The sequence below is a fragment of the Colobus angolensis genome, unplaced genomic scaffold, assembly GCF_000951035.1.
Source record: "Colobus angolensis palliatus isolate OR3802 unplaced genomic scaffold, Cang.pa_1.0 Scaffold382, whole genome shotgun sequence".
NCBI classification, from domain to species: domain Eukaryota; kingdom Metazoa; phylum Chordata; class Mammalia; order Primates; family Cercopithecidae; genus Colobus; species Colobus angolensis.
In genome coordinates, this window is record NW_012117177.1 from 863 (window position 1) to 13,311 (window position 12,449).

A 12,449-nucleotide genomic window follows, 5' to 3' on the forward strand; every position below is an offset into this window, starting at 1 on the left:
AATAATGGCTGTCAATCCTTTATGTCTACACTTCAGCAGGACTCAGGCTGCTCCATCCTCCTAGCCTGGTGGTTTCTTATTAGCTTTACAAAGACAGTTGGTTACTTTTTGGGGAATGGCTATTATCATTTAAACTGTAAAGTAAATGTCTCCCAAAGTTAGCTTATACGCCCAGGAATAATTAAGGGCAACTTGAAGGCCAAAGGCAAGACAGGTGTTAGCCAGATCAGATCTCCTTCACTGCCCTAATTTTCTCATTGTTATAATTTTTTGTAAAGGTGGTTTCATTTACATTATTTACAATTAATTGCTTAATTGCTTAAAAGAAATTATGCATTTTAATATTCTTGCATATATTAAAGCATTATACTGGAGAAAGAAAACTCACATCGGAATCTGCAGGCCTATGTCCTTCATATTTAAGATAATGTGTTAAAGTTTTAATGCTATTAAGCTTAAAGGACAAAGCTAATAAGAACACACAAATGTTAAGAATCATATTGTAAAGTGATTCATCAAAAAGTAGTGTGACATCCAATTGAAACTCCTGTTTCTCTTAGTATGACTAATATCTCCTAAGTCACATATATTGGTGTGTCAGATTGAGGCATCCACCAAGGGAATACAAATGACCAGGAAAAATGATCATATTTTTCTGCCTCTTTGTGCTCTATATTTTAAAATGTAGGTGTTGGTACTATTTCTAATATGTGTGTGCTTCAGGAGTTGCTTCACAATCTGTCTTCCTCTCTTGCTCCCTTCCAACACTGAAAAACCATACAAGAGCAGCTGCGGGTGGCATACTCTGGGCTAAGCCCTGGGGTTACAGGCAACAAAGATAAAGACACACTTACGAATTAGCATTGATCTGCAGCCCACAGAAGGTACCATGGAATAGTCATGACTCAGTAGCCCCTCACCTCCTTCAACCCTTGACTGACTATACCGTCTACAATGTGCTGAGAATACAGTGGTGAACAATACCAAGAGGGTACTTTCATTCAGGCAACTTCCAGTCTAACAAACTCCCCACCACTTGGGAGAGTAAAAAAAGGTATATGTTCAGAAGAAAAAGGGCACATGCATGCATTAGGCAGGATGCAGGTCTGGGCCAAAAGGAGGAGTTGAGGAGCTCAGCTGGGATCTGGGATCTGCCTTGAGGAAGTGCGCGAATAGCGGTCCCCTCTCCTGACAGAACAGTGGAGAGGCGCCAAGACCATCCCTACGTGGTGCCATCAAAGAGAGAGGGCTGTTATGACCTCCTGCGGGTCCTGACAGGGAAAGGCCCTCTTTGGGGGGCAACTGTGGGGACGGCGCAATGCCAACGTGAGCCACCATTTGAAATGACAAAAACCGGTGTGGCAGAAAGAAATGAGTCTGTACAGACGAGTGGTTGGTTTCCTAGAGTCAGAAGTCTAGGTCTACCTTCTTTTAGAATAGGGGCAGTGGTGAGGCCTTGATGGGAGCCCCCTGCCCCAGAATTCACTTAAGAGCAGGTGTACCTTCCTCCCCTGAGTGGCTTCACGAAGCTGGGAAATAAACGCACAACAGGACCACCCTAGAGGCCCAGGCCTTTCTGGCCTGAAATCGCCTCTCCCCTCCCAGACTGCAGTGCTGACACCCCCCTCTCCAATTAACATCCAGGAAGGAGGGTGAGAGGGCTGGGAAGAAGGAGGGGGCAGACACCCAGCAGTCCCCGGTTGGGGAGTTGGGGCGGGGGTGCATACACACTAAGGGGCCGTTTGGTGTCCATCCGCTGCTCCCTCCAGCGCGGCTCTTCCCAACCTCCTGATCCGGTCCCCTGCCCGGGCCCCCAGCCGCCCGCCGGTCCCATATATTATAGCAACGTCAGAAATGTGGTGGTGGTCACCACGTTAGGGTCCGCGGGGGCCTCCTGAGGCACCCTGGTGCCAACCCGCAGGCCCAGGCTGGGGCTCGTCGTGGCCCCGCCCACCTCGGGGTCGGAACTAAGGTGGGCCTGGGAGGGGGCGTCGAGCACTTTCGCGCCGTATCCCTCCGCTCCCCTTCCCGACACCCTCGCGGCGAGCGGTTCTTGCCGCATCCTGCGCAGCCCCTGCCCAGTTTGGTGCAGAGGCGTAGGGGGCGGGATTCCATTCGGATCGCGGGGAAAGCGGTGAGAATCCAAGTGAGGAGCCGCCAGAGGAGAGCTGAGGAGAGGAGAGGGAGGTCGACGACCTGGGCCCTGGGCCGCTGAAGGCAAGTGGGGGTGCGTGAGGTTGGGGTGGTCCGCCAGGGTGGACCGGCTGGCAGCCTGCCCCGCCGGCCCTGACAGCCTGGCAAGGAGGAGACGATCCGGTCGGAGCCGGGCGCTGGAGAGAGGTGCGCAGTGCCCGAGACCCCTGGCGATGGGAGGCGGTGACCGGTGAGGGCTGGGCCAGGCCAGGCCAAGGGCTGAGGGGCTGGCTTGAGAGGCACCGTTAGATCGTCTGGAGGAGAACCGCTCTGACAGCTTCCCAACCAGCTTTGCAGGCGCCGGCGCTCCGCCCTCGACGGTCTGTGCCCGGAAAGGGCTGTGGGGGAGGCTCCTTCGGGAGAAATGGCGGAGCGGGAGCCATTGTAGTGGGCGCCTGCGAAGGCTGGTGGGGGCCGGCGTCCCAGCTCTGTGCCCAGCCTGCGAGAGGTGGGCCGCATTCACTACTCCGGGCCCTGATTCCGGAAAGAGGCCTGTGGGACCCTTTTCCTGGGTGCTGTCCCTTCCCACAGGCTCCAGGTGATTGTCCAAGTCTCCTGTCTGCGGGGTAGGTCTGGTGGGTTCTCCAAAACTAGAACTTTGAGTGGGTGGATTATGAAGACACTAAAATGAAATGTTTATCTGCCTTTTAATACCGCACTGTTTTATTGCCTTACATATTTAGATCCCCACACCCAGTTTTGTGCAAACAAATAGATAGGATGTGGACTTGGTCGAATTTCACAACAGTGGTCCATGTAAATAACAAGGTAGTATTTTTCCACCTTTCTTGTTCAGGATCTGTTTTCTCAACATGCTGATCCACTTTAAGTAATGTAATGATGTGTGAGAATGAGGGTTCCAAGTAGAGGGGAAATCTTTTTGAAGGGTCAATTTAGAACATTTGAAGTCAATCTGCTTCTTCAATTTCTGGTTCTGGAAACCAAAACTCCATCTCCAGCCATTCCTCACAGACCGTCTCATTTTGGTACAGAAATAGTCCCACAGAAGAATTCATGGCATTTCTGATGGTGGATATCTGAGGAGCTATGAGAGTTAGGAGACTTCATTTACTTAGTTTCTGATTCTCAAAAAGGAGGTGTTAGAATCCGAATTCTGGGAATCTGTCCATTAACCTGCTATTTTTCTACCATTGTTAACATAGTCTCTTGGGGTTATTTTTTTGCTAGTTGCTCGCCTTCTTTTTGTAGGGTGTGACTCTTCTCTAGCTAGAGGATTCTTTGGTGGGAAGGATAGCATCTCCTGAGAACCCCTGCTGTATGAGCAGGCTGACATGGGTGGTGAGTAAAGTAGGATCTAGGTATGCATGGGGAAGGGGAGGGACATGCACAGATGGTATTAAAATAAGAGTCTCCATTATCTTCCCTGCCTGCCTCCTAAGTACGATTGCCTGTGTTCCACTACCTATTTCTGCACCTCATATTTTTTTTTTCAGGAAAGGAGGTATAACTTGTTGGGAAAATGACTGACTTCAAAGTTGGCAGGAGGTGTAATCAGGCTGCAGGTCTTGGGGTGATTAGGGAATCATTGAGGAGGAGCAGACAGGTGGGAGACATTTAACATAGCCTTGAATATTCAAAAGCATATGTTATAACCCTTGTTATGGGCATTAGATCATCTTAGTCTCTTCTGTTTTCTTTCCTCTGCCTTCCTTTCTATCCTTAGGTCTGTTCCTTTCTAGGTTCCTGTAGAGATCTGTATGTAGCTGTTCACTTGGAAGTTAATTAAGAAAGAGAACAAAAACTGTTCATTTGGATTCAAGGTAGGTTTATGTGTGAACACCCCTGTTGATTGGGGTTATGGAGAGGCTGTTGCCAAGTGGGTTAGACCAGATGATATCTTGGAGCCACTGTCTTCCAGCTTTCTAGTCACTTCTGACCTCACATTTGTGTACAAGTGATGGGGTGGGGTGAGCCAGGATTATGCTGATGAGGTAATTGGTAGATACTGGGGCAGGAAATGGGAAGAGAAGCCACGAGGAGTACTAGGAGGCCAGAAGTGTTATATAACCAAAGCCCTAGATTTGGGAAGGCAGAAATTGAGTTTAGAGATTAGAGTGTAGGTCTGTCAACCAAATACTCAGAATTCCAATCCCACCTGTATTTTTGTCCATAGGCCTGCCCATGAGTTAACTACAGGGCATATCAACACTGGAAACAGGGAAGGAGGAAAAATTGCACTAGATCAGTGCAGGTTGGTGTGAGTGCTGCCTGAATACATCTATGAGGTCTAGTGGTATGTATTTTAGTGGTGGACCTACTAGCATGGGTCCAAAGAGACTGGGCACTCCTTTAGCCTTTCTCACTCTCAGCAAGCTTACCTGCCATCTTTGTTCCTGTTTGATGCAGAGTAAAAGAATGACAGTGCTTGGGCAGGACATTGTTGAGCATTAGTGGCAGTGTGCAAGGTATAAAATGAAGTAGCAGAGTTTTTTATTAATTCACTTCTGCACAATTCATTTCTACTCTATGTCCTTCTGTGTGGCTGTTTGCATAGAGAAGCACAGTTGGACAAGACTCAAAGCCAGTTTCTTTCTTCAACCTCAGGTCCATCTCCACTGGTGGCTGTAGTGGCTTTGGATTGTTGGAAGACCATCACCTTCAGCAGGTCTGCACTTGGGAACAATCATTCTCCCCCAGCCCGAGCGTGCCTCTGCCCTCTGTATCATTGACAGAGGCTATATGTTTGGAAAGAGAACTTTGTGACTGCAGAACTGACAGTTGACTCTAACTCTTGCTACTAAGTTTTTCCATTACCCAGTGAAAGAGTGTTAAGACTTCGACCTAGGACACATTGAGAACCAAGGCCAAGACTGGACAGGGCCATATAACTGGGCTTCAACCATGACTGGGACTAAAAATAAGACAAGAGCCCAGGCCAAAACTGAAAAAAAGCCTGTTACACAAGCTAAAGCTGGAGCAGAGAGGGAGGCTACTGGTGTTGTTAGGCCTGTAGCCAAGACCAGGGCCAAAGCCAAAGCCAAGACAGGGTCTAAGACAGATGCAGTAGCAGAGATGAAGGCAGTGTCTAAGAACAAGGTTGTTGCTGAGGTGAAGGAAGGAGCTCTGTCAGAGCCTAAGACTCTGGGCAGAGCCATGGGAGATTTCAGTCCCAAGGCTGGGAATGAGTCCACCAGCTCCACATGTAACAATGAGGCTGGTATTGATGCCTGGTTCTGGGCTGGGGAAGAGGCCACTATCAATTCCTGGTTCTGGAATGGAGAAGAGGCAGGTAATAGTTCCAGCACTAAGAATGATAAACCTGAAATTGGTGCCCAGGTCTGTGCTGAGGAGTTGGAGCCTGCGGCTGGGGCCGATTGCAAACCCAGGTCAGGGGCTGAGGAGGAGGAGGAAGAGAATGTTATTGGGAACTGGTTTTGGGAAGGAGATGATACCAGTTTTGACCCTAATCCTAAACCCGTGAGCAGGATAGTTAAGCCTCAGCCTGTGTATGAAATTAATGAAAAAAATAGGCCCAAGGACTGGTCTGAGGTAACTATCTGGCCCAACGCCCCTGCTGTAACTCCAGCAGTGTTAGGATTTAGATCCCAGGCACCATCTGAGGCAAGCCCTCCTTCATATATTGTTCTGGCTTCAGCTGAAGAAAATGCCTGTTCTTTGCCTGGGGCAACAGCTTGCCGCCCTTCTAGGAACACTCGCTCATGCTCACAGCCTATCCCTGAGTGTCGTTTTGATTCTGACCCCTGCATCCAGACCATAGATGAGATTAGACGTCAAATCAGGATCAGGGAGGTAAATGGGATTAAGCCATTTGCTTGTCCTTGCAAAATGGAATGCTATATGGATTCTGAGGAATTTGAAAAACTTGTTAGCTTACTTAAGTCAACTACTGATCCTCTTATTCATAAAATAGCACGGATTGCAATGGGTGTCCATAATGTTCACCCGTTTGCCCAAGAGTTTATTAACGAAGTGGGTGTAGTGACACTTATTGAAAGCTTGCTCAGTTTTCCTTCCCCTGAAATGAGAAAAAAGACTGTAATTACTCTGAATCCTCCTTCTGGTGATGAAAGACAACGCAAAATTGAATTACATGTTAAGCATATGTGTAAAGAAACCGTGTCATTTCCTTTGAACTCACCAGGACAGCAGTCTGGATTAAAGATACTAGGACAACTGACTACTGATTTTGTCCATCACTACATTGTTGCCAATTACTTTTCAGAGCTTTTCCATTTGCTGTCCTCAGGAAATTGCAAAACCAGAAATCTTGTTTTGAAACTACTTTTAAATATGTCTGAAAATCCAACTGCAGCCAGAGACATGATCAATATGAAGGCATTGGCAGCATTAAAACTCATCTTTAACCAGAAAGAGGCAAAAGCCAATCTTGTTAGTGGTGTGGCCATATTTATTAACATAAAGGAGCATATCAGAAAAGGCTCAATTGTAGTTGTTGATCACTTGAGTTATAGTACACTCATGGCCATTTTCAGGGAAGTTAAAGGGATTATTGAAACAATGTAAAATGAGCCAGAGATAGAATGTTTTGAGCCATCTCCAAACTCTAGCACGCTGTACATTACAGTGTACACATTATACACTGCATCTTTAACACAAAGTCACCTGTGACAGGCTCTAGGTTTGAGCTAGACTATTTTGGGGGTATCAAATGAATATTATACCTTGGGCTGAAAATGTTTGATTTTTATCTTGTCTAGATTGGCATATTTTTAACATTTTACTTAAGATAGCGAACCAGTTTGTTTTAAGTAAGCTAACTTTTTCATTAGTATCTGCTTAGATACATCTGTGGCTTAAAATGGCAAAAAAGAAAATATCCTTGAGTTTGTAATCTAGTTACAGAAGTAAGGCATACACATACACAAAGATAACAGTACCTAGAGAGAGAGAGAGAGTGTGTGTGTGTGTGTGTGTGTGTGTGTGTCTCTGTGTGTGCACGTGCACACTCATGGCCGAATGTGCGCACTCTACATAAAGGAGGCAGGGGTTGCTATAGGATATTTAATGTAAGATAAACTACTATTTTTCTCCTCTTCCAGCTGTATCAGATACTCATTCCACAACACAGAAATGACTCAGAATCTCAGACAAAATGTATTATTTGTTCAATTTTAATTTTGCTACTACATTCATAACTCTTAAATTGTTAGGCTGTTTCATTTACATAAAAGTTATCTCACAAAAGAGAAGGCAGGAAACATTTTGTGAGTGCCTATTCTGTGTCAAACACTGTGTTGTCACCATATTTTACGAGTTTTTTTCCTCTTCTCATAGTGAACTTGTGAGCTAGTTACTTGTATTTTTATTAGAACTCATTATTCTAGGTACCCTCCAATGAGAATTAGAGAGGTTAAATACCTTTTCCTAGATTCCCACAGCAGGCAGGTGGCGTAGCTGTTTTGTCTGACACCAGAACCTATCTCACCACACTGCTTTACAGTCCCCCTGAAGGGCATTTTGAGGTGGGGGGCCTTCAAAGCTCAGAGACTGGTTTTAATGGTTTAATTTTGCAATAGATCATGTGTATGCCAGGTGTTACAATTCTTGACTTCCTTCAAATTCATGTGTCTATTAGACATTTGGCTACATCTGGCTGGAGGTCAGGAGAAAATTCTGAGGTGAATAGATGGATTTTATCTGGCAGTGTCGAAAATAGTAGGAGCCCAAAACTTTGTTCAATGAGTAAGATGTAGATTTGGAGTCATCAGCAAGGGAAACTTGTTAGGTGTCCTTTGTATCTTTTTCTATCCATTTGTATTTTTTCTTTCCCAAAGAGCTGAAATCATTTTATACCCTGAATTTAAAAGGTAATTGCTTTTTTCCTCCTTGCGAAATCATACCTTAATTTTTTTTTCTTTTTTACCATTTATGATTTATTCTCCTGTGTGTCATATGAAAGGCCAAGGGGCTTTATCTTTTACTAGTAGGCAAGCCTGGGCATTCCTGCATTTGTACCAGCTAACACTACAAGATAAACTTAATTAGAGAAATTTAGACCCAGAATTGCAGCCTCAACAACACAAAACAGGAAAGCTAGAAGAGGTTGCTGTGTCAACCTACAAGATAGTGATTCTTGGAAGTTGGATATGGACCAGAAAGCATTCCCAGGACATTTAGGCTATGGCTGAGTTCTCTAAGACTCATGGTGGGAGTTATAATCCCTGGTCTTAGCTGATGTGAAAGTTTCTATGTGTGAAAATATGGAGTTATATGTTTTGAGATTTTCTGCCAGTTAAGAAACTAAAACAAGATCATACTGTAAATGTTTGTAACTTGCTTCCCCCCAGTTGTATACTGTAAACATCTTTGCATGTCAATTAAATATGCCTCTACAACATATTTTTGAATCACTTAATATTTTTCTATGTTAACGGTTGGTATATAGTGTTGTAATCCTTTATTGCATATTCTCATACAATATACACATTCTTTTGCAAAAATAGAAATACAGTGTTAAGATTTGCCTTTTCCTCTTAACAGTTATCTTTTCAATTTAGTGTTATATAGATCTGTCACATGCTTTTTAATCTAATAACTTGACGGAAATATAATTGCCATACATTAAGCTGCATGTTGAAAGTATACAGTGTGATCAGTCTTGGAATGTATATACACATAAAACCATAACCACAATCAAAATTGCAAACATATTCATCACCCACCAAAGCTACTTTTTTTTTTGAGACAGAGTCTTGCTCTGTCACCGAGGCTGGAGTACAGTGGTGCAGTCTCGGCCCACTCAACCTCTGCCTCCCAGGTTCAAGTGATTCTCGTACCTTAGCCTCCTGAGCAGCTGGGACTACAGGTGCATGCCACCATATCCGGCTAATTGTGTGTGTGTGTGTGTGTGTGTGTGTGTGTGTGTTTAGTAGAGGCAGGGTTTCACTATGTTGGCCAGGCTATTCTTGAACTCCTGGTCTCAAGTGATCCACCCACCTTGGTCTCCCTGAGTGTCAGGATTACAGGCGTGAGCCACTATGCCCAGCCTCCCCCAAAACTTCTTAATGCCCCTTTGTAATCCCTCCCTCCTCTCTCTCCCTGTGCCCCTAACCCAGGCAACCATGGGTCACTTTCTGACAAAATAGAATTGTTTTCATTTTCTGTAATTGTGTATAAATGGATTCATACAGCATGCACTCTTTGGTCGGGAGAGGATCTGGCTTATTTCACTTAGTGTAATTATTTGAGATTCATCCATATCATGTGTCTCACTATTTCATTGCTTTTTATTACCAAGTAGTATTCCACCATATGGCTTTACTACAGTTTATTTATCCATTCACCTGTTGATGGACATTTGGGCTGTTCAGAGTTTGGCCAGTATAAGTAAAGCAGCTATGAGCATTTGTGTACAAGTGTTTTTATGAACATGGGCTTTCATTTCTTTGAAATGACATCTAACAATATTGAATCATCTGACCCATGAATAAAATCTCTCTCCACTTATTTAAGTCTCCTTTATTGCTCTAAGCAACATTGTGTAGTTTTCATGCAACATGCCTTTTTAGCAGCTGCATATATTCTTTTATATGGTTGTATCACATGTTATTTAATCCGTTGCCTGGTGATAAACACTTACAGGATTTGGGAAGCATGAGTAATTCTATGATTTTGTATTTAAATAAATCTTACTCTATAGGTGAGGAAGACCAAAGTTGTGATTGGTAAAGAAGCAGCAGTCACTAATATTAGCCAGAATGGGGGGGAGGTATTTCATCATTTTTATAATTGGGACAGTGATTTTCTGTGTTAGTACATGATTAGAGTAGTCTTGCTTTTGTCTTGATACATGACATTCATAGAGTAGCAGACCAGGCTACTCTTAGATGTCAGGCTGCTTTTCTTCTTGTCATGGATATTTACAAATATTTATGTATATTGCCTAGTTGACCTTCAGAATGAATCTCACCAGCCTCATCTCATGGAGCATGAATGTCTGTTTCTTCATATACTTGCCAACACTTGGTATCACTGTTTTTAAGTTTTGCTACTCTCATAGACAAAATCATCTCATTGTTATTTTTATAACAACATTTTAAAGGTTACGTAATACTACATATTATGGATGTGACAATTGAATTGCACCTTTATATTCCATTGGGTTAATTGTAGGTATGTGAAGATGGAACCCATTACTTAGTGGGTGGAGGAGAATGGAGTATATATACGTCTGTGTCACTTTGCCTATTTTGTTTATGCCTCCTCATTGCTGTCCTTCCCACGGGATCTGGAGGCCCTTGCATTTATCACCAACTGACAGCTAGAAAAGTTGTATCACTTTATACCTTGGGAACTAGATTTAAAACAGGAATGAAAAGTTTAGCTGTGCTGACATTCTGTTACAGAGTTCAGACCCTGAACTCTGTTATGGACCAACACTCAGGCAACAGCCATAGTGACTAGACTAGCAAGTGATATGTACACACAACTACAGCTCAAAACAAAATGGGGCTTATTAATGAGACAAGCACAAATGCTTTCCAGTTACAGTTTTATGAACATAACATAATTGTGTTTCTATTTCTTCAGTTTAAAGAGTTGGTCATTTTATAAAATCAGCTTCAGAAAAGTATCATAATTAATTGTGAGTTGATAAAAGTCTTCAAGAGCACAATGCAAATTTTGCTTTAAGATTTTAGCTTATCTCTGGACACCTGCTTTCAGCTCAACAATGTGCTGTCTCGTGTCAGCAGCTCTTCTGAAAGGAGCTCTGGCCACCTCTCTCCTAAAGGTGCCATGTCCCTCTCAATGGTAGTTGCTAGGGTTTCCCTGAAGGAGAGGAGAACTCCAGAAACTTGCAAACTGGAACAGCTATTTGTTTTATATGTTGAACAACTCGTTTAGCAAACAAAACTAGGCTGTTCTCAAGTTGTGATACCCAAAATAAAGCAAAATATAAAAGACTTGGATAGAAATATTTTTCTTCTCCAGAAGATGTTAATATTCCATGCAGGAGGGAGAGACTGGCTACTCCCCAAGGCCCAGTTAGGTCCTTTGTGGAAAGCTCTAAAATGTTAGGAACAAACAAAATGCCTAGTATGTTAGCAATGAACAGGAAAGAAGAGTAATGCAGAAAGCAATAATGTGTTTCCAGGTGCTCTGCTTTGAATTAGGAAAGAGTGCTATTCCCTCTCCTTGTTGACAACAAAATGTCATTTTAATGGGAAATTGAACTGGAGAAAGTGTGCTTCACTAGGCCCATGCTTTATTATGTAGCTTTTATGTGTAGCTGTGCTATTGTGGTTTAAGGATACCAGGAATTAATCTTTTATCAGAACCATCTTGATTCTACAAAATATGATAATGTGATATGAGTTAAATTGCACTTCTTAACAAACATCAAATACTTTTTTTTTTTTTTTGAGATAGAATCTTGCTCTGTGGCCCAGGCTGGAGTGCAATGGCATGATTCCGGCTCACTGCAACCTCCGCCTCCTGGGTTCAAGTGATTCTCCTGCCTCGGCCTTCTGAGTAGTTGGGATTACAGATGCCCACCACCACGCCCAGCTAATTTTTGTATTTTTAGTAGATAACGGGGTTTTGCCATGTTGGTCAGGCTGGTCTCAAACTCCTGACCTTAAGTGATCCACCCACCAAAGCCTCCCAAAGTGCTGGAATTACAGAAGTGAGCCACCGTGCCCGGCCTACATGAATACTTTTATAGTGGCCTTCTGGAAAGCCATACACTTATGCTGCAATTGTTCAAAACATTGAAATTGCCTTCAGAACCAGTTTCTATTAATTTTATATTTATGATTAACACATTATAATTGTGTATATTTATGGGTACAGTATGATGTTCCAATGCATGTGTACGTTGTATAAGGATCAAATCAGGATAATTACCATATCCATCACTATAACCGCCTTCAGAACCAGTTTGTGAGTTATACAAGGACACCAGGATCATCACTTTATAGCTGTGGCTATATATTGAATATTTTTGTACTCAAGATCAGTGCTTTTCCATCTTCGTCATGTCCTAACACACACAGAAAAAGAGTATTTGTATGGGATAAACAGACACATCTGTTCCCCCTTAAAGGCATCAGCCTCAAGGACTCCAGCTGCCCCATTCCCACCTGCAACTACTGTGAGCACTGAGGAAGCAGTATCTTCAGCACACCTGTAACCTATTTCTAGCATGTGATTGGAATACTCTACTCCAGGTCCATGGTTTTCAATCTGCCTTTCCTGGAGTCTTGGGATTCCCAGAAATGCTTCAAAAGGCACTACAGAGGCTCAGGGGAGGC

At 43.5% G+C, this 12,449-nt stretch overlaps 1 protein-coding gene across 3 annotated transcripts; it reads left to right on the forward strand.

The window, feature by feature from the left end:
- Window positions 1-2,003: 2,003 nt before the first annotated feature.
- On the forward strand, window positions 2,004-8,535 carry LOC105520582 (protein BHLHb9). Of its 3 annotated transcripts, none has more exons than XM_011954388.1 (3): window positions 2,004-2,217; window positions 3,878-3,974; window positions 4,759-8,535. In XM_011954388.1, the coding sequence occupies exon 3, from the start codon at window positions 5,056-5,058 to the stop codon at window positions 6,697-6,699; it is 1,644 nt and encodes a 547-aa protein (XP_011809778.1). In that variant the 5' UTR covers window positions 2,004-2,217; window positions 3,878-3,974; window positions 4,759-5,055; the 3' UTR covers window positions 6,700-8,535. The 3 variants fall into 3 exon arrangements, with proteins under 3 accessions (XP_011809778.1, XP_011809780.1, XP_011809779.1); XM_011954389.1 differs by having other exon boundaries at window positions 2,047-2,217; window positions 3,894-3,974; XM_011954390.1 differs by lacking the exon at window positions 3,878-3,974 and having other exon boundaries at window positions 2,032-2,217.
- Window positions 8,536-12,449: the final 3,914 nt, after the last annotated feature.

What these genes read in the sequence shown, in the direction of transcription:
- LOC105520582 (XM_011954388.1), top strand. Translation starts at nt 5,056, where the DNA reads ATGACTGGGACTAAAAATAAGACAAGAGCCCAGGCCAAAACTGAAAAA.